Genomic DNA, 19141 nt, shown 5'->3' with positions numbered 1-19141 from the left:
GAGGCGCATGGGCTCACTCTTGAACGGCATCGTTAACACGAGCTGAGGGGCACATTAGTTAGAAAAACCCATCAGTTGATGTTTTTGATTACGGAGACGTTCAAGACAACATTGTTGATCATCCACAATTTGGTACTTTAACAGCTTTACTTTTGCAGGGCAGCACAGATATTACAGACCTCCCAATCACAGGCTACACATGTAGGAAGAGGTTTGGGTTTCAGGGCCGTTCCTCCACATTCCGTTCTCACATTGGATTTGACTTTTAGTGGATCCGTTAATTAATCTATTTTGTCCCACTGATTGGCTGGTGGTTTTCTGCCACCTGTTTACCAAGGTCTAAATCAGTGTCTGATTAAACAGACAGCAGGTTGGAGGCCTGCAGAGACCAATGCATGTTCGCACATGCCTGCTCCTGCCCACACCCCAATACTTCTACCTTTGTGAGGACTTTCATAGACATAATACATCAATAAACTCCATATCTTAACCCTAACCATCCCAACTAACCCTCTAACGGTTAGAGGGTTAGTTAAGGTTGAGGTTAGGCTAATCTCAAGCTTAAAATCAAGTCTTTGAGGGTTAAGATCTCCCCACTTCCTACCTATGACTACATGCACTCATTACTACTGACTTCTTAGAATAGACCTTTTTTTAATATCATGAATTTGCACTGTTCTATTCAAATCCTCCCATACAGTTCATCGTCACTGGATGTCCATAATGTTGCAAATCCTCTTTGTCTTTGTTTGCTCTTCTCTGCTGAAGAAGAAGCCTCTCTGATTATAGTGTGGGGATGACATTTCTATTGGTTTTATAGAGTATTTCTGATTCATATGGTCTAAATGTCATTTCAAAAGCCTTTCTAACCTCCTGCAGGGAGAGATTAACATATAAATCCCATTTTAGCAGTCAAGTGCTTTATATTTGTTGATTTATACTGATGTGTTTTCGTGCCACCAGTCTCTCTTAAATGTCCATAATGGGCTCGCTAGTGATGGATCCCAGCATGAAAATGTTCTCAGCCCAAATCCGTGGTAATTGCTCACAACCTCGTAGTAATGCGGAGCAAAAAGCAGCGGTGCTGGAGCGCTGACAGTTGCATTTCGCATTAGTTGTAAACTTTAACCACCGCTGCAGGAAACCGACAGCAAAGAGCGTTTTTCCTGCACTGCAAAGCGTCGCGTTGTCTGTATCACAGAGACGTTGGCTGTACTCATTAAATGTTACCTACTGTCTTGGCAGGTGAGCGAGGCTGGTTTCCCTGCAAAAGTGACAGACAAGTCACAAGCAAAGATCCCGATCCGTGAAAGACGGGCGAGGAAAGGAAGAAAAAAAAGACAAAAAATGAGACAACTGAAGGAAAAAACCCACAAATGAACAAAAAAGAAATCTGTCAGAACTTGAAATGAGGGAAAAAAACACAGATGGTGGCAAACATGGGTGAATGCAGGAATGAAATGAGTTTGGGAGCTAAAACTTAACAGTGTGAAGTAAATGACAACATGCTGATGGTATAACATTTACTCTGAAGGCCATTAGAGCAAATGAGCCACTGTGCAGTAAACACTAAAGCAATCAAATGCTTGATGAGGAGCATATTGATTGCGAAAAAGAGAAGCAGATGATAGAGAAAAGGGTCGGAGAACAAGGAGAAAAAGAGAAAGCAGTTTGTATTCCCCACTGTGTGTTTATACGAATAATACAAGTACTTTTTATTTAATCATTTTCATCTTAAGCTTTGGGATTGCAATTTCCCATCCTTTCAATGCAGCTCAAAATCAACCAAACAGTAAATGTTTGAAGATGCTGCAAAGAAAGAAAGACAGAATCCTGTCTGCAGGGCTCTCCCTGCCTTTCCCAGATCCCTTGATCAGCCCCACAGCAACTCAATTTCAGGTTCCTGAGGCCAGGACTAAACCCACTTGGCACAGCACCAGATGACTTCCTGTGTGTCTTACTGGAACTTGTACAGTGACCATCAAATGAGGATTAAAGTGAGATTAGAAATCTGCCTTTGGAAGATACTGTCACCTTCCGTTCAGTTCGAGTGATGGAAAAGACAGGACGAATACAGTTACGGCCGAATGGCTAGCTGGGCGTTGTCATATCTGACAGCCACAGAATGAGGAGAGCTGTCCCAGTGGTTTCCATCACACTAAATGGAAGAACAAACACACTGAGAAGGGAACAGAGATGTGATGAGGTGCAAATGTCTCTGCAGTGGAGCCGTGAAATGATGAAATTATATTACGGAGAGGGATACAGGAGGCTAAAGCTATCACATCGGGAGGCCTGATTGGAATATGGAACAATCTGGTAGAACTTTTATACAAGATGTGAGGAACTTTGATCCGGCTCAGCACTTTTTCTCCTCCTTTTATCCTCAAATCCCTAAAACTATTTTAGCCCCAGAGCTCTGACAGCTCAGCACAAAAGGCAAAAGAGACAGGAAGTGAAGCACTGGGAGCCAACTGGACAGATCTCCTGCCCTCTGGACTTCTGATGAGCTGGAGAAGAAACCACGAGGAACAAAGCAGACAGCTTTACTGTAATTGGTCTGATCATTGGGTCCTGACAAGTCTGACGAATATATGAGTTTATAAGTGTGAGAGAGACAAAGTCAGAAGACTGATCTCTTCCTAATGCTGAGAAAGTCCAAGTACTGAAGAAACGACCTCCACAGTATCACTGAATTAAATGATGGTCTGAACGCCCTCAGCACTGAGGTTGCATCTTGACTTTATTAAAACTCTGATCACACGTTCTAAAATGACAGATTACCATGAATTTAATTAGCAGTAGCTGCGGCTAATCTGGCCTGAAAGAGAAAGGACTGATCTCCAGCAAAGGCTGTTTTACATCTCTAACGTCTTAAACAATCAGTAGCCTCTTGATTTAATATCTGAGGGCAGCGTGGCTGTAAACCAAGACTGCACAATGGTAATTTTTAATCCAGTACAATTAGATGAATGATGTGTGCTTTTCACACATAAGAAGGAGTAATTATGGTGTGTTTGTCCCTGTGAATGTCCCCTCTAAGCACAGCTGATAAAACACGGTATTAAACTGTCTGTGTGTCATTCACACAAAGTCGTGGTTAATTGTTTCTGTGACTTACCCACGTAGAGTTGACTGAACAGCTCCAGCCTTGTGTGTCCCTGAGCAGGAGCGAGTCGGGCAGCCCGGGACGTCTGGTCCAGCTGGAGGACCGCCTCTTTCACGTTGCGCTCGGCCATCACCCGATGCCACTGGTCGTCATTGAGTGGCGCCGCTGAGTGCACTGTCAGCTCAACAGGACCGTTCCCGACGTCGAACGAGAAGGAGACGACATTGGGAGCTGCACAAAGAAACATTTAAGGGTCACACAGACAAGAACGTTTAATCTCCCACACTGCTAACTCTCTGCTCTGTCATACCTCCACTCTGGATGTAAATTAGTGTTCAATGTCTTATCTAACGGTTCATTTGTTTTGAAGGCCATTTATTTGGCTTGTATAGATTTCAGCTTTGCAGTGAGCCGCTGCTTGCAGCTTTGGATGAGTCTAATCTCCCAGATGAGTCGATAGATGCCATAAACTACTGCTGTTACATGACAGAGTTGAGTTTCCTTCTACTCAGGAAGAGTAGAGGAACTCAAAAGAGTGAATAGACTTTGGTAAAATGCCTGTTTTAATGACCCTTGGAGAGAATTTGGGAGGAAAAATAAAGTAAATGATGTTTTACTGCATCATTAGGTTCATTTAAAAATTTAAAGTAGCCTCAATTCAATCAGCCAACAGGGGGCAGCCTGACAAATCACCGCAGGTCATAAGGTCAGCAATGTTTGTGTGGGAATGTGTGTTTCCTGTAGGTAAATAATCGATGTTAAAGTAAATAAATAAAATCCAGAGTGAATAAATCTTCATTTGACCACATTCTGAGGTTTTCATTCAATAGTACTGAGCAGACAGGGGACATTCATTAACTGCGCTCCACAGCAAAACACCTGTGATTTTTTTTCTCAAACTCTGACACAAGAAGTGATGGAAGAAACCACAAGAAAACATTGAGCTGTGTTTTGTTCCAGGAAAACCATTTGTGATTGTCAGATTAAAATCCGATTCCACTCTTTCGCAGCTTGTGTGAGGCGGCAGTAAAAAAGCCGTATATTCTGGACACTGACATATGGCGGTTATTGGCGCGGCTGTAGTACAGTCATAGAAATGATAAATAACTACTTCAAGACTCCAAGTCACTGCTTCATTATGGATCTATTAGATTCCGATATGAGAGTGGATGATTTCATGTGGATGTTTTTTATGTAGTGGACAAAGTGGAAATGAACTTTTCTGTCATCCCCTTTGCCAAATCAATAAACCTTATTATTTTTCCCTCTTAATGTTGCTTTGGTCGAATGCTCGATCTTTTCCACCTTTTTAAAATCCTCAAATCCATTTTAAAATTCCCATTTACTCTCTCTAACTGCCTTTTCCCTTTTCTCCTTCCTCTTGTTTATTTCTCCCCTAATTCGTTTGACGCTTGTTTCTCCTTTTACTGCGTGCACTCCAGCGTTGGCATGCGCATCCTTTAGTCTTTTCACTTCACTCTGTCCCCATCACTCTCTCCTTGAAGCCCTGCGAGCATCATTTCTGCTAAAATGAGATGCAAAGACACTAGAAATCATCTAACAAAGTGCTGCCTTGGTGTGCGTTAACTGGTGAGATAAATCAGAACATGCTTAAACATTCTACTACCCATGATAAAAAACCACAATAAACAGCATGCAGGGGAAACAAATTCATGCAAACGCGGTGAGAGGGAGTGAATAAGTATGTCAACAGGCTTTACGACACTCACAATGCACAGCAAGGTCTTCAATGCAGGCAGAACATTAGTTATTTTTAATGTTGAAAGAGGCAAACCCATATACTCAACAGAAACAAAGCTATGCAAATGTCGCTATAACAATGATAAACAGCATACATGTGCGTGTTGGCTGATAGTTACACTGCAAAAGGAAGATGGATGCTGCACATGTCAGACAGGAATAAAAACTTAACTGCCCTCCGTGCATCGAACAGGCTTCCTCTATTAGCATAGCCAAGATTGATGTCAACGGTGTAGGTGAGACAGATGCCACTGCATTAATGCTTCTGTAGCTCCTGTTATACTTTCCATTTCTCTGCCATTTTATCTATTTGAATTTTCTCTGTGTTTTTACTCTTGTCACAGCTGGATCTTCAGTCTAAATGTTTTTAAAAAGCAAATTTAAGTGACTAAACCTTCAGTTGACAGTAAAATAGAATACACAATAATTTCATCTTCTTAGCTGGTGACGAAAAGTCTCTTTATAACCCTGAAACAGCCCCACTGTTATTTCTTAGAGTGAGCATATTTGCATAAAGGGATAAAGAGATGTCCCTGTCTGAAAGAAAGCGGAAGCCTATTAATTCGATGACTGGAACTTGCTCAATGCGAGTGGAGTGGTAAACTGAATTTAATTCAGTTGTGGACTTTAATGTGACAGAGAATGCAGGTGAAAACTACAAAACAGTCTGAATGCTGACTGATGTCTACACAGAAAACAAAAAAGAGCCACAGAGGAGAGGGTGTACAATGGGCGCACACACAGAACTGGAGCACAGGGACTTCAATACTCAAAGAGGCCAAGCAGTGCATTACAGGCTGGGAAGCCGGGGGGTGGGGGGGTGTGGGGTTGTTGGGTGATCATTGAGATGGGATTTACAGAAACCACCCACTGAAATTTGATCATTTTTAAAAGTCCTACGCTTAAAGTAACTTGTGACTGGGGCTCCATCAGCTTTAAAAGTCGGTTGGATAGTAGATCACTGAACTCCAGAGTTGAGGGATCACAGCCTGAGGATTTCAATGACCTTTGGGCAAGACTTTGACCAAACTTACAGCCCCTACAAAGATGCTAATTCCTTCCAGCCCGGCAGATGCAACATATTTGTGTATTTAGAAACTCCCGTCCTCAATCCTATTATTGGCTTTCTTCATCTTTACCCCTCCGATAACTCTGTGCCAAGTATTAAAATTCAAAAGGGGAATAGATTCCACCTGAATCTGCTGAGGTCACAGTAACGTATGCTCACACAGTTGTGTGTATCTGCAGAGGTGCCGAGCTCCTGCTACTGCACAACCACACCATTCTGCGCTAATACTAGTCATTTCATGGCCTGACAGGATTGCAGCAGATACAGTTTTTGCAGCGGCGAGAGGCCAGAGATTATGTGTGTGTTTACGAGCGTGAGCATGTGCCTGTGTGCTGTTGCGACTGCATGTCTGAGAGTGTGCTGCGGCGCTAAATGTGGGACGATAGCAAAAGAGAGAGAGAGGAAATCGATGTCGGGGCATTTTGAAAGCCTCCGCAGACACACATGCTCATAAACACACATGCTTGGACACACTCCCTATCTCCTCTGGCCTGCTGTGCAGCTCTGACAACACTATATCTTCATATGTGTGTTTGTGGCAAGACAAGTCTGCAAGACAAACCCCCCCTGCTGTAGTACAGCGTCAGCACATTATTTTTATTTTTTCACCAATGGACGTGTGGAATCTTACTTTTTCAACTTAATCTCTAAGACTGGGTCAGAAAATAAAAGCATCACTGAACTTTTAGGCCGGAAACCATCGTACATTTCTCAGCGTATTGGCTTCAGGAAGCACATTAGCACAAATATCCTCTTTCCACTCGTTTACACCGGCTGGCGCCTCGACACAAAATGGCTACCGGGCGAGAAATGGCTATGAAAAGAAATGCTGTCAGCCTTTTTTACATGCAAAGTGGTGTGCACGGAAGCCCTGTCAGCCAACATGGAGCTTGCAGATTAATCTGGAGTCGGATATTATACATTCATCGTCAATGTGTCTCTGTGGAGACGGCTGAGTTGTCAAGTTGAGCCATTGGAACATAATCAGTGAAAAGTGCTGAATGACAGGGGGCTACAGAAGGTCTGCCACTTGTTCTGATTCTAATGTTTTATACCTTCTCTGCCATCATCATCATTTCTTGCATTCTATTTAGGCGACAATCTCAGCACTCAATTACATGTATTTTGTCCTTTTCAACAGCAGCATTATAGACATTAGTATGTATGTATGTATGGACTGAAATGCCTCTAATTTACACACAATAAAAGAAGTAACTCTTGTGTGTGCTTGCACAGATCCATGAGTTTTGCCATCGATGGAAAAGCATGACAAATGTTCATAATGGATTTAATTATTGCACACACCAATGACCATAAATAAAAAATTGTGCAATCACACAACATAGTACAATAATCAGGACAACTGTTACAGTATGTGGGTGTGTACTGTACAAAATGTGCACACTACTAGCAAACTGAGGATATTTTGGCTGGTCCTCACAAATGCTTGGACTTGGAGTGAAGGCTCAGGTTAGAATTGGATTAATGTTAGTGTCATCTGGAGAAAGTGTTATGTCTTTGAATGACTTCACAAAGACAGAAGCGAAAGGGCGCCGGTGTGTGTTTGTGTGTACTCCAGAAAGTGCACTTTGCAGGGTAAAAATTGCCATCTTACATTTCAGCTCCAAGCGAATGAAGTCAGTATTCCCCAGGTTTTCCAGGAAGACACCGTAGGGCGCGCTGGTCTTGAAATAGAAAGAGATGTCAGCACTGGTCTCACCCTGGAAGGTGGCAAAGTGCAGATAGGATGATGGGGTGGTGAACGATGCAGCGTTCCAGTAGTCGACTGTGTGGAGAAAAAAAGGAACAAAGGTAAAATTCTACCTTCTATTCAGACCATTCACAAAGGATTAGGTATCAATCTCTGCTCAGTATTTCCTCACATCCACGATTCATTGTTTAATGGGCCTCATCTTTTGTAAAAATGAATTCATAACTTTTTTTCTGCGTATTCCTCTGTAATTTCCTGTAACTTCATTCTACTGACAAAAGGCTTTAGAAATGAGGGGAAAAGATCTAATTCTTTAAATCGGGGCCTGAGGGTATTCTTGATAGGCACTTCTTCCCTCATAACTTTCACAAAATGAAACGTGAGGCTGCTAATAAAGACAAAGTATCAGCCTGTTAAACAGCTGCTGATGAATTATCAGACTGTGGTTGATGAACCGACGTCTCGGCGGCCCCCTCTCCTCTCACCGTCTCTGTTCCATCGCTCGATGTGGAGAGGACAGAAAAAAGGACCACACATGGGTGAGAGGACAGAATATTGAAGACATGATGGAGAAGAGTGGGATAAAGTCAGGCAGAGGGCAGATAACGCGTGGAGCTGGGGGCAAGTGGAGGGCAAGAAGTAGAGCGGGAGAGCAAAAATCAGCTGCCCGGAGGGACGTGTTTCAAACTTACTGCCATGACCTTGGAGAAAAACTGATCAGAAAATTGAAAACTGCAAAAATACAAACTGATGATAAATGATCAATGCTGTTAGCCCAGATCAAAAAATGTAAACAGATCTTGTCCAAATAGTTAAATAAACTGCAGCTTCCACGTGTTTGTGTGTCCTCAGGTGAGAGTGTTTCTTTGAAAGGTGGGGATGCATCTGTGTCTATGCTTTATGTGTTTATGGTTGAGTGTGATAAGCAGCCCCCCCGTGACAGGGCTGAACTCCTCGCTCGTCCCCTTTCCTTCCCCCCGGTGACGGGATGCGAGGGCATGTAGCGGCCAAGCGCCCACACACATGCACAGAAACGCACACGTGACTTTGGACCACTTGGTTTCTTTGTGACGGATGCATTTGAAGCCACATCACCGCCCCCTTGTTTCTAATTACAGCAAAGTGTTAATGTAAGATGAAAGAGGAAGGAGGCCGCGCATGGCAGTTATTGGTGGAATGAAAGGCTTCCGTGGAAGACATTAAAAGGGTTACATTCCTGCCCATGTGAAGAATTAATTGATTTGATTCTTTGGGTTTATCACATGGATAAAACGCCTGACCACTGAGATGTAATGAAATCAAAAACATAGCTGATAATTGCCCAACACATAGGCTGAAAGTTTAATGCTCCGAGGGAGAGAGCACAAAGAAGGTTGCCAAAGTCGTTAAAGGAACACAAGGAAATCGAGACACAACAGCGAGGACAGTCCTGTTTCAGAAGGACGGTGGGAAAAAAAGAACACCAGAAAAATGGAAACTGAAATTTAGAGAGAAAAGACTCTGACATCTTAGATGAGAGATGCAAAGAGAGGCAGCAGAATGAACTCTGGGAAGAAAATATGCCAATTTCCACTGAATTATTCATTATTTTTATTTTATTTATTTACTTTTTACCCTAGTCCTGTCCAACAGCAAGGCAGCAGCATCGGCAATAGGATGCCTTTTGGTGCCAGACAGATTTTACTTTGTCAGAATGAGTCTGGTGAACTGGTGAAGATTTAACCTTTATTTTATAGATGAACGTTGGCGCTGACTGCTGGGAAACTCACAAACTAGCCAACAAGCACAACAAAACAAGACAAATAAACAGAACAACATTGAAAACAACTAAGAAACTAAGAAAGAAAGAATAGAACAGGTGAAAGCCTATAACGTTAACGATACATCAGTGATCAACCAGGATCATTGAGACATTAAAATCAAACAGCCACAATCAACAAAATCAGCATTCACACCTCACAGTCATAATTCGTAAATGTGATACTGCAGCCAAAGTGAAATAATCATTAAAAAATGTGTTTGCATGTTCTCCCTGTGCCTGCGTGGGTTCTCTCCGGGTACTCCGGCTTCCTCCCACAGTCCAAAGACATGCATGATTGGGGATTAGGCTAATTGGAAACTCTAAATTGCCCGTGTGAGTGTGAGAGAGAATGGTTGTTTGTCTATACGTGGTAGCCCTGCGATTGACTGGCGTCCAGTACCCTGCCTCCGCCCATTGTGCTGGGATAGGCTCCAGTCCCCCCGCAACCCTCAGTGGAGGAACAAGCGGTAGAAAGTGAGTGCAAGTGAGAAAATGTGCTGAGTGAGTGAGTGAGTGAGTGAGTGAGTGAGTGAGTGAGTGAATGAGTGAGTGAAACATGAAAGCTGGGAGGTTAGACACCAGAAAACCAGCGCGTAATAATGCACCAGAATTATGTTTTATAAATATGACATTCTCTCCTAAATGTCCTCCATCAATTTGTCATCTGCCGCTGAGGACAACATGTCTCAGTGTCTCAGCTCCACTTTCTCTGTCGCCGAGCTGCTCAAATATAAGACATTTAATTTGGGGGAAAACAGGATAATGGGCCTTCGGTGGATCTTTTCTTTCTTTAAGACAAAATGGTCTCTGGTATTCTATTAAATCCAGACCACTTAACGATGCAGACAAGAACTCTACAATATTCAAGAAAAAGTGGAAAATAGGGGTCTCATTTCCAAAATGGACTTGAAGTTATTTATGAAGCCAAGAAGCATAGGAACAAAAACATTTTCCAGCTGCTATAAGTGTTTAAGATGAATCTAAAATGAAAAAAAAACATTGTTTTTCTAAATTTGTCTGCAAAACTTTGAATTCCACCTCCTGTCCTCCTGTTGCAAGCTTCGTTAACAAAAAGAATTTTGCCTTTTAAATGAGGCAAAACTATCAAGGCCGCTGCCATTCCATCCATGTTACAGGCCTAAACCTTACATACAGTTTCAGGGAAGTAACTTTGGTGGAGGATTGCGAGCACGCAGTCAGAAGATCTTATATAAGCAGACATGCAGGAGGACATCAGTCAACATCAGGCTTTATTGCACTTTTTCTTCCCTCACCATAGTGACAATAAGGGGTCCACATCAGAGGAAGAAAACAATCATACAGCCTGCTGTATGAGTGCTGTTGTGATATACATTTATGGTGACGTTTACAGTTGAAACCAGACTATAAAATTTTTATTTGTCCATGCTCAACCTGATTAATCAGAATTTAATAAGTTGTAGGTAGTTTCTTCCAATTATTTTCATGATTTATGATTCTGTGATGCTTTTGTGATGCTTTCATTCCCTTCGCACAAATAAGTCAACTCAATTTTAATCTGAATCAGGGTTAATGAAAAGTAGAACTTTACTCTGTTAATGGGAAAGGAAGGAAGGCCTGACTGCACAGTTGTGGTCCTGGAACAACATCTTTTTCAGAATCCTACACACAATCCTACCGATGTAGGGTCATGTTGGTTATGGGTACAGTACATTGGTGGCATTCTAACACCTTTTGCATGTTGTTTCAGCGTGACGCTCGTGTTTGTGGACTAAAACCCTGTGCTGATCGCATGCAAAGATTAATCATTTTTCTGGTTGTTGGGGGTTCGTGACCTTTTCTTGCACTTCTGTCAGGTGCAGGTGTGAGTTGTTATGAACCTTTTCAGTCCAAGCGCTAACAATAGCATCATCCAACTGGTACCTCTCTTTGAAAGTGTCCCTCAGGAGAAAGCCCAGATACAGCTGAGCTTCCACGTATGGCTCAGCAGCGCAAAACGCCGTGCGTTAGTTTCTTCCTTGTTCATTTTTATCACTTTCCATTGAGACCTGCATTTCATCTCATTTGCGCATAATTGAGTCATCTGTGGCGTGTAATTTTACGGTCGAGGCATCGGAATCTTGAGGTAATCTCTATCTGTCCTTTGAGGCGCATAAAGTCGTTAAGCTCCTCTGTGAAATTTTCTTGCTTGTCGTACACTTTTAGCACAAAACCTTCAGAGATTAAATCCCACAAAAGGTGAGATGGCAGGAAATAAAAGTTTACTCAGGAAAGAGAAATGGAATGAATTAATCCCTTGCAAACTTTCTCTGGCTTAATAATTAGAGGCAAGAAAACCTGTCTGTGCCTCTAAATTGTGACTTTATTGCTACAATGAGACATTTCTTTGGTAATATATACATTTATAACATGAACATAAATGTTACAAATAAGTTAATAAAAATCACAGGTGAGGTTTGGAAGCTTTTACTAGTGGCCAGCCATGAGGCCAAGTGAGTCTCATAAAACATGCATTACATTTTAATAACAGAACTTATTCTGCTTTGCTTCATTTGATGTCATTCATTTTAATTTCCATCCATTAAAGTGTCAAAACCCTTTTAACAAAAATGGGGCTAATTCTTCTCTGTCTCCCTGTGACTCTATAGGCTGCCTTTTAAACCAGCTATGGAAATGGGCATCATTAATACCACAGGACGGGGGTGCACGTGCACATCCGCGAAGTGCACGTGCACCACAGAAATTTCAAGCACGCACACACGCGTCTCACAAAAGTACTGTAGCACAACTTTCCCCGACTGGCCGACACATTAGTCATTTGCCTACAAAAACTCATTATGTGGCAGCCAATCATCGTTGGTCTTACTGAGAAGCATCAATCATCTAAAGACTACCTATTCACGTGTGAATTTTTAAATATATGTTTAATAGGCTTTAATAGACCAATATATAATGCACGCTCTGTGTTCCTGGCTAGCCTTACCCCAAACATAGCTCAAAGTCATGTTCATTTTAAAGTTACTTTGTCAATTTGGCCTCTCAATATTTCGATAGAGTGAGACAAAGAGAATATGCTTCCCCGACACCAATAGAGGAGACGCTTTGCTGTACACATATTGCCCCAGAATGGACCCACCGACACAAACAGATGTGATGTCATGGGTCATTAAGTCCTGGTTTGTTTATACGTTCGGCAGCTCTCCGATGGCGCCAACGTTAGCAAGATTGACGCCAGATTGTTGATGAAGGGGCCGTAATGAGATTGCACCAGTGTGGAGCGAGGGCAGGTATTCTGTCATGTTCTGCACCCTGGACAGAACCAGGGCACTTCCCGTCTCCTGGATGAATGGATAGATAGACTGGCTAATAGATAAAAATGAGAGTTAAAACTTTAGTGGAAGAGATCCATAAAACTGGACGATTCTTAGCATTGTTCCGTCATGAATTTAAATGCAGAACTATCTGAGTAAGAATGTCCGTATCAGCAATAACTCCCTGAGATTGCACAGTTGTACTCCTTTATTACCTTTACAATGAAAAACAAGTCTTCAATAGATAATATATAAAGCCCTATTAAATTAATGATCATTTCGCCAACAACTACGGATTAAATCCATATTTGCTTTGCTCATCGAAGGACATAATTTTATTCAGGAACCCACATTTTTATTTGTGTGTGCGAGTCTCTGTTAAATCATGCACGGTGAAGATGTCATATCCACTCTGTTTTTGTCTACTCCATCTCAGGAGAGACACCCAACTTAAGAAAGACAAAACATTTTTTTAAGATGTTATGCAGCTCCGTTTTCTCAAGATGTGAAACACAAGTACGACTTGATTAAGCACCCACAGACGGGAGATAAATGAACATATGACAAATGTTTTGAGTCCTGTGACACTGGACTAATTATCTGCACTGACTCCAGAATGCTGGTCCTTAAGAGGACAAAAGAATCCTACATCTGCATGAAACCACAGATCTTGCTGCAGCCTTGTGGTTGAGCCTTGATGGGTAGATTCCTGTTCTGAGCAGATCGGGTGTCATGTCAGGCATCCTTAAATTTGTCCCACTGACAAACCTTTTCTGGCAGGTTACCTGCAGATACATGTGAGAATGTCCTGGTGCACTCCATCACACACACACTAGTCAATTTTATGTAATTCATAATAGCACCACTAGTGGGTAGCAACTCCCAAATATTTCCAGCGATATTTCAATATTTATACTCCTATAAAAGAGCATTTCTGAAAATAAAAATGGATAAGAATGCAGCTAGGACACTATCTACTTATGAAATTGTTTTAGAAAAAGAAAAGTACTGTAGTTCACGCCTAGACCAAACTGGTCCTATTCCTGGATGGCAGAAGCTGAAAAACAATAAATAAAGAGAGGGTGTATTAACCAACCTGGCCAAAGCCCACCATGTTTCCTTACCCCCCAGCTGGATAGAATATCTCCTCAAGCCATGAAATCTCTGCAGGAATAGAGACCCAGATAAACAAACACAGCTTGGATTTAAAAGTGGAAGCCAGAGAGGCAATCGCGTGACCGGAGGGCAAAGGAAGGGGTCAGAATGGTGGCTCAGGCTGCACCAAAATACTCCAATACACCAGGCTGAAACTTCAAGACCTAAAATTCCCAAAACACAACAGCCTACAGTTATCGCGCCCATCCTTCCAAAGCGTATGGCTGAACATCATCACGTCTACATCATTTCCATCATCACCTTGACTGTTACGAGTTTGCTGTGAAGCCCTTTCAGGTTCAGAATAATAAATGTTTCATTTAGCCACGCACAGCAGATGCATCATGATCGCTGCGCCATCAATCTGTGTCAAGTGAAGCACGGGCGCACGGCATGGAGCACCGTGACAAAGTGCAGCCATGTGAATTAGCATAGGGTCAGGCGGGGGCTGGGTGGGGAGGGGGGCACTCATTATAATAGAACAGCCCAATCAGTGTGTGTCTTGTAGTCGACCTAAAGGGAATAATGTGGCAACAATTAATAGAGAGAAAATGTGTGTGTGTGCCTGTGCATGTGTGTCGTGTCTCCTTGCAAACTACTGTTTCTGATGGGACATCAGTGAAAAGCATTTATAGTATACAGTATGTTTACATCATCTACCTACTGTGTCTCTCTCACGCTCTCTCACACACACACACATACACACACACACACACACTATTAAATAAAAACACAACTAAAACCAAAGACCATCAAGTCTGTAGTTGTTGGAAAAGGTGAATCTCTTTCAACATTGTTTTTACAAACAATGTCTGCATCTTTTTTTTAATATTCTTAAAGAAACTTCAACCTCAATCTTCAATGTCCTCTGTTATTACAAAGTAAAAAAAAATCTTCCAAATTAGGAGAGACAGATTAAGTTGACAGTTATCTTTCTTTCTTTTAAAAAAAAACCAAAAATCTAATTAGTAGTCAAGGGCAACTAAATATCCTTTGCTCTGTACACACATTTTTAAATATGCTTTCAGTTGCATCAAATGACAATAAAGGTTCTCTTTTATAAATGCTGTTTGTTCCATTAAACACAGACACAGACACACACACACAGACACACAGAGACACACACACACACACACACACACACACACACACACACACACACACAGGCGTCCCTTCTTAAAGAATATCCTTCCTCAAACGTTATCTAAATCCCCAAAGTTTTGCTCTCCTGACAGTGAATAATCTCATGTAAATTTATTCAGTTTTAATTAAAATCTGGAAACTCCAAATTGACCTTTTATCGAAAAAAACACATAGACTGCGACCTCAGATTCATTGCACATGCAGCGGAGCTTCACTTGTTTTAACAAATGTTTCTGCAGAGACGTGGAGCAACAGCGGTTATTGCTCTGCAGTCCAGGTTATAGCCGTTATCATTGCTGCCGTCATGGAAATTCTTTCATGTTCGCATCAGAAAAAAGAAATTCTTTGTTTTCGAGCTGCACGCCGCCGGTCCGGAGCAGGAGCTCTGCTGCAGCGACTGGGGTGATCTGTTGAGTCACGCTTTGATGAGCTGTCGGAGGAGGTGTTGCAGTCGTGTCTCAGCATCCAGCTGAGAGTTATTTTGAAAATGAAACAACCCGTCTCTGCAGCTGCCACGGACAAAGTCATTAACGCAGACATTTCCTCTTAATTAACCCACTGTTACCGCGGGCGTCTCGCTCTCGCTCTAAGGTCTCTCCTGCATCTGCGGTTAATCCAGAGAGCTCGGTCCTTTTTAGATTTTTTTTTATCTTGCTGTACGTTTTAAAGTCTTTTCTAAGTGTGATTTAGCTCCTGGTAAATTTCCTGATCTTCTGACCATCTCTACAGTTGGTCAACTTGTTGTGTCCTGCAGCCTCAACACAGGGTTAACAGCTCGCTTTCTTCTTACCAGGTCAATGTGTTCTAAACTATTTAAGTAAATCCACATCTTTATCTACCATCCAGGGTTTAATTTACTGTTTGTTGTATGTTATGTGGATTTGCTTTCAAAACCGTAGGTCGACACACATGTTCTTGCTGTGAATGATTTCAACACCGTGGACAACAAAACATTTAAGTATCAAAAATGAAGTACTTTGACAGTGCTGAGTACTTATTGCAGATCCATGTCCTGAAAATAATATTCACTACTGCATCAACAATATGGCTACTGTATGTATGACCCAGGACTTACCGTCTCCTTGGCAACGTAGTGGTCCAACAGTCAGTTTGGCCTCCGAGCCCGGTCTATTGGTGTCACCCACAGCTACTTGGCTGACTGGCAGATGCTCTTTATATACCAAAAGACCAGAGTCTTCTCTCCTGCGTTCAAAAAAGCAGATGGACAGTTTTTAGTTATGATAATAACCATAACAAAAATGCTTAACTGGCTGTACGTTGGTTATAGTCGGCTGGAAATATAAAGAATGAAAAAAGTGGGCCAGTCAAAGTTGAGCTAAAATTTCACCGGGTTAATCGGTTCTCTTTCACCTCAGTGTTCTCCACTCTCGCCTCTTCACCATCACAGCAGTGTTTAAGAGGATAGGGAGAATCAAAGGTCCAGATATGATGAAATGACTGAAGACATGTTTTAATGGTGGATCATGTCTCCTGTGTGGCACTTATTAAGTCTACACTCCACACGAGGGAAAGCGCAAGGGAGGGAGAGAGAAAATGAGTGGATGAAACCAAATATTAATCAATTTATGGATGAGGAAATGAAACAAAATCACTCAGATATTATGAAAAACTTATTTTCCATTGACAATAGCATAATAATACCACAAGTCATGCTTCCAAATGCTGAATTTTTAATTCACAAGAAATCATTTATAAAATAATGGCTTGATATTCTTTGCTGACTGGAACTAAGAGCACAATCCCATTTATGGCCCCTGTATGTATGTGCGTTTTTACACGCTGCCAAAATATGGGTAATGAGTGGAAATAACTGAATGGAGGATTTTTCAAAAACTCACTCATCCACACAATGAGACATTAATGCATATATTATTAATGGAGAAAACAAGACAGAGTGCGACATATGCTAAATGTCATCCGTTTTACAGATGTTGGAATTGAACAAATGAAATCTTTCCACTGCATGCGTCCAGCCTGCACACGTGCATAGCCAAGAAGAACCATGCAATCTCTTTAATGAGAAGATCCGTCAGCTGCTTAAAAGAGCTTTGGAACACAAACTGTTGCTCCGGAGGCAAATGGCCCGCTTAAATAAACACATCATTAATGGTGGCATTCATCATTTGCTCACGTTACGCTCTGAAATTGGACACCTTTGCGTCCTTCTGGCTCTGAGTTTATAGATTAATGCAAACATTAGAATTACAGTGAAAGTGTCACTGTAAACCTACAATGCCAATGAAATATTTCACGTTCCATTTCATTTACTAAAGCGATGTGGTCTTTTTACAGTTGATTAGCCATACAGTTACATTGTTTCTGGCTAAAGTGGAACTTTTTTTATCCGTGGAAGAAAATTCTTCGTTATCAGAACATCCTATTTTTAAAGACCATAGGAACTTTGTGATGAAGTAACCTTCATGACTACTTTGCCCACTGAGATTAATTCAAAGAGAAGATCCATTATGAAGTGCAGTTCTTTTGAAGTGGTTGTGGAGGATTCCAAAACCCAGCCCTTGAAGGGAGTGGACTTTTCAATACCAAAATAAAACCATAGATTAATCCAAACATAGTATAAAGTAGTTCCACATCAAATTTGTGTTTTTTCTTTTCAGGAAGAAGGACTCTCAAGAGTTCAGCTATGTTTGATGATTTTCATCCCTTTGATTTTATTCATCCCTTACCACAGCTCATGGTCTGCATCGCAGTTGCAGTTGTACTTGGTGTCAGTGCAGTTCCTCGCCATCCCGCAGGCGCATTTCTGGATCCCAGGCTCTGAGCCTCCCCAGTAGAAGTGCTTCTCATTACCTCGACCCACCCACCACGTGTAAGGGGTCCCGTCTGTTGAGGAAACACAAACAAGCTCAAAGCAACAAGAAATTTTCTAAACGGTGTCACTAAGCTGTCCAAACTTCCACACATTAGAAGTGTTAATTGTTAAACCGCTAAGTATTGTGAGGCCTTTGTTGCATTAATGTGATTTATATTTTCAGAAAGGGGCTGCATGGAGAAAGCAATTCCTTCACCCAACATGCTTTTTGCAGATGGATAGTAAATGCCCTTGAGAGTGGCAGGTGCGCTCAAACATCCCCACCTGTGACTTTTGAGAGGCACTAACTCATAGGTTCAGCGATGCACTAACATTTGTTGTTTGTGTTATTACAGACGTCTCTACAAACATGTGACTACAATAGCAGATGTGCACAGAAGAGGCACCCAAACACACATGTGGACTGATATTTTAGAATGCAGTTACAAGCTGAGGCTTCCCCGTATCGCTTTCTTGGATTTTGTTGTGAAAATATGGACGAAAGTATTTAATCCAACTACAACCCTGGAAATAAGCACAATAGTGAATGAAACAATTTAACCACTTTATTCTGGAGAAATATGCTACATTGTCGCTATCAATACAACAGTTTCCAGCAGACAGTGATATCTCCTGTGGCATTTTTTTTAAGTGGAATCCAAAGTAACTAAATGCTGAACAGTTGCACTGGGACTTTTTTTTCCTATTACACATTTGATTTTCTGAACTGGAGCTTAATTCCAGCAGAAGGCTTGTGATGCCTGGTCTGTGAGTGTGTGGGCTTGGTGGAGGGTATTAGTCTCCTCTCTCTTCAGGCCAGCATTCAGACGAGTCACTGTCAGTAGGATTACACAAGACTCAGGAGACTTGACAATCCTCTCCTTTTATCTGGCATCTAATGTGCCTGTGTGGGAGTCCTGTTTGTGATCGCTGAGTTCCAACCAAGTAAACTGAGCTCTTGTCTTCTTAATTATTCATCTCAACCCTGAAGTGGATTTGGCTCATTTCAAAGAAGTACACACATCTCTTCTTATCAAGGTGCAATCAAGCTAGACTGCTGTTTTGGTTCCAGTGTCAAAGTAGCATCTGAATTCACCACAACCAGATGTTGAGCATATCCTCACACGACAGAATGTGGGGCTCTCTATGGCTCCAAAAACACACAGTAAAGAATGAAGATAGATAGAGCTCAAGTCAAGGTGCAACACAGTTGAGATTGATGGACACAAAATCATTCTGAAGCATCTCAAATGTACCTGCCTAAAAGAATAA

The 19141-nt window shown here is 41.7% G+C and overlaps 1 protein-coding gene across 1 annotated transcript in view; it reads right to left on the bottom strand.

The window, feature by feature from the left end:
• The window catches only part of cntnap2a (contactin associated protein 2a), a 211770-nt gene that overhangs the window by 17150 nt on the left and 175479 nt on the right, over positions 1 to 19141 (bottom strand). Inside the window, exons 16-19 of the mRNA XM_057013033.1 lie at positions 17745 to 17901; positions 16115 to 16242; positions 7555 to 7725; positions 3122 to 3340 (exon numbers count right to left, since the gene is read on the bottom strand). Of these exons, the coding sequence (XP_056869013.1) occupies positions 3122 to 3340; positions 7555 to 7725; positions 16115 to 16242; positions 17745 to 17901 (675 nt within the window). The remainder of the gene's footprint in view (positions 1 to 3121; positions 3341 to 7554; positions 7726 to 16114; positions 16243 to 17744; positions 17902 to 19141) is intronic.

This window comes from Takifugu flavidus, chromosome 17, assembly GCF_003711565.1.
Source record: "Takifugu flavidus isolate HTHZ2018 chromosome 17, ASM371156v2, whole genome shotgun sequence".
In the NCBI taxonomy this organism is placed as follows: domain Eukaryota; kingdom Metazoa; phylum Chordata; class Actinopteri; order Tetraodontiformes; family Tetraodontidae; genus Takifugu; species Takifugu flavidus.
The sequence above is the reverse complement of the archived record's forward strand: the minus strand, read 5'-3'. Positions and strand labels throughout refer to the sequence as shown.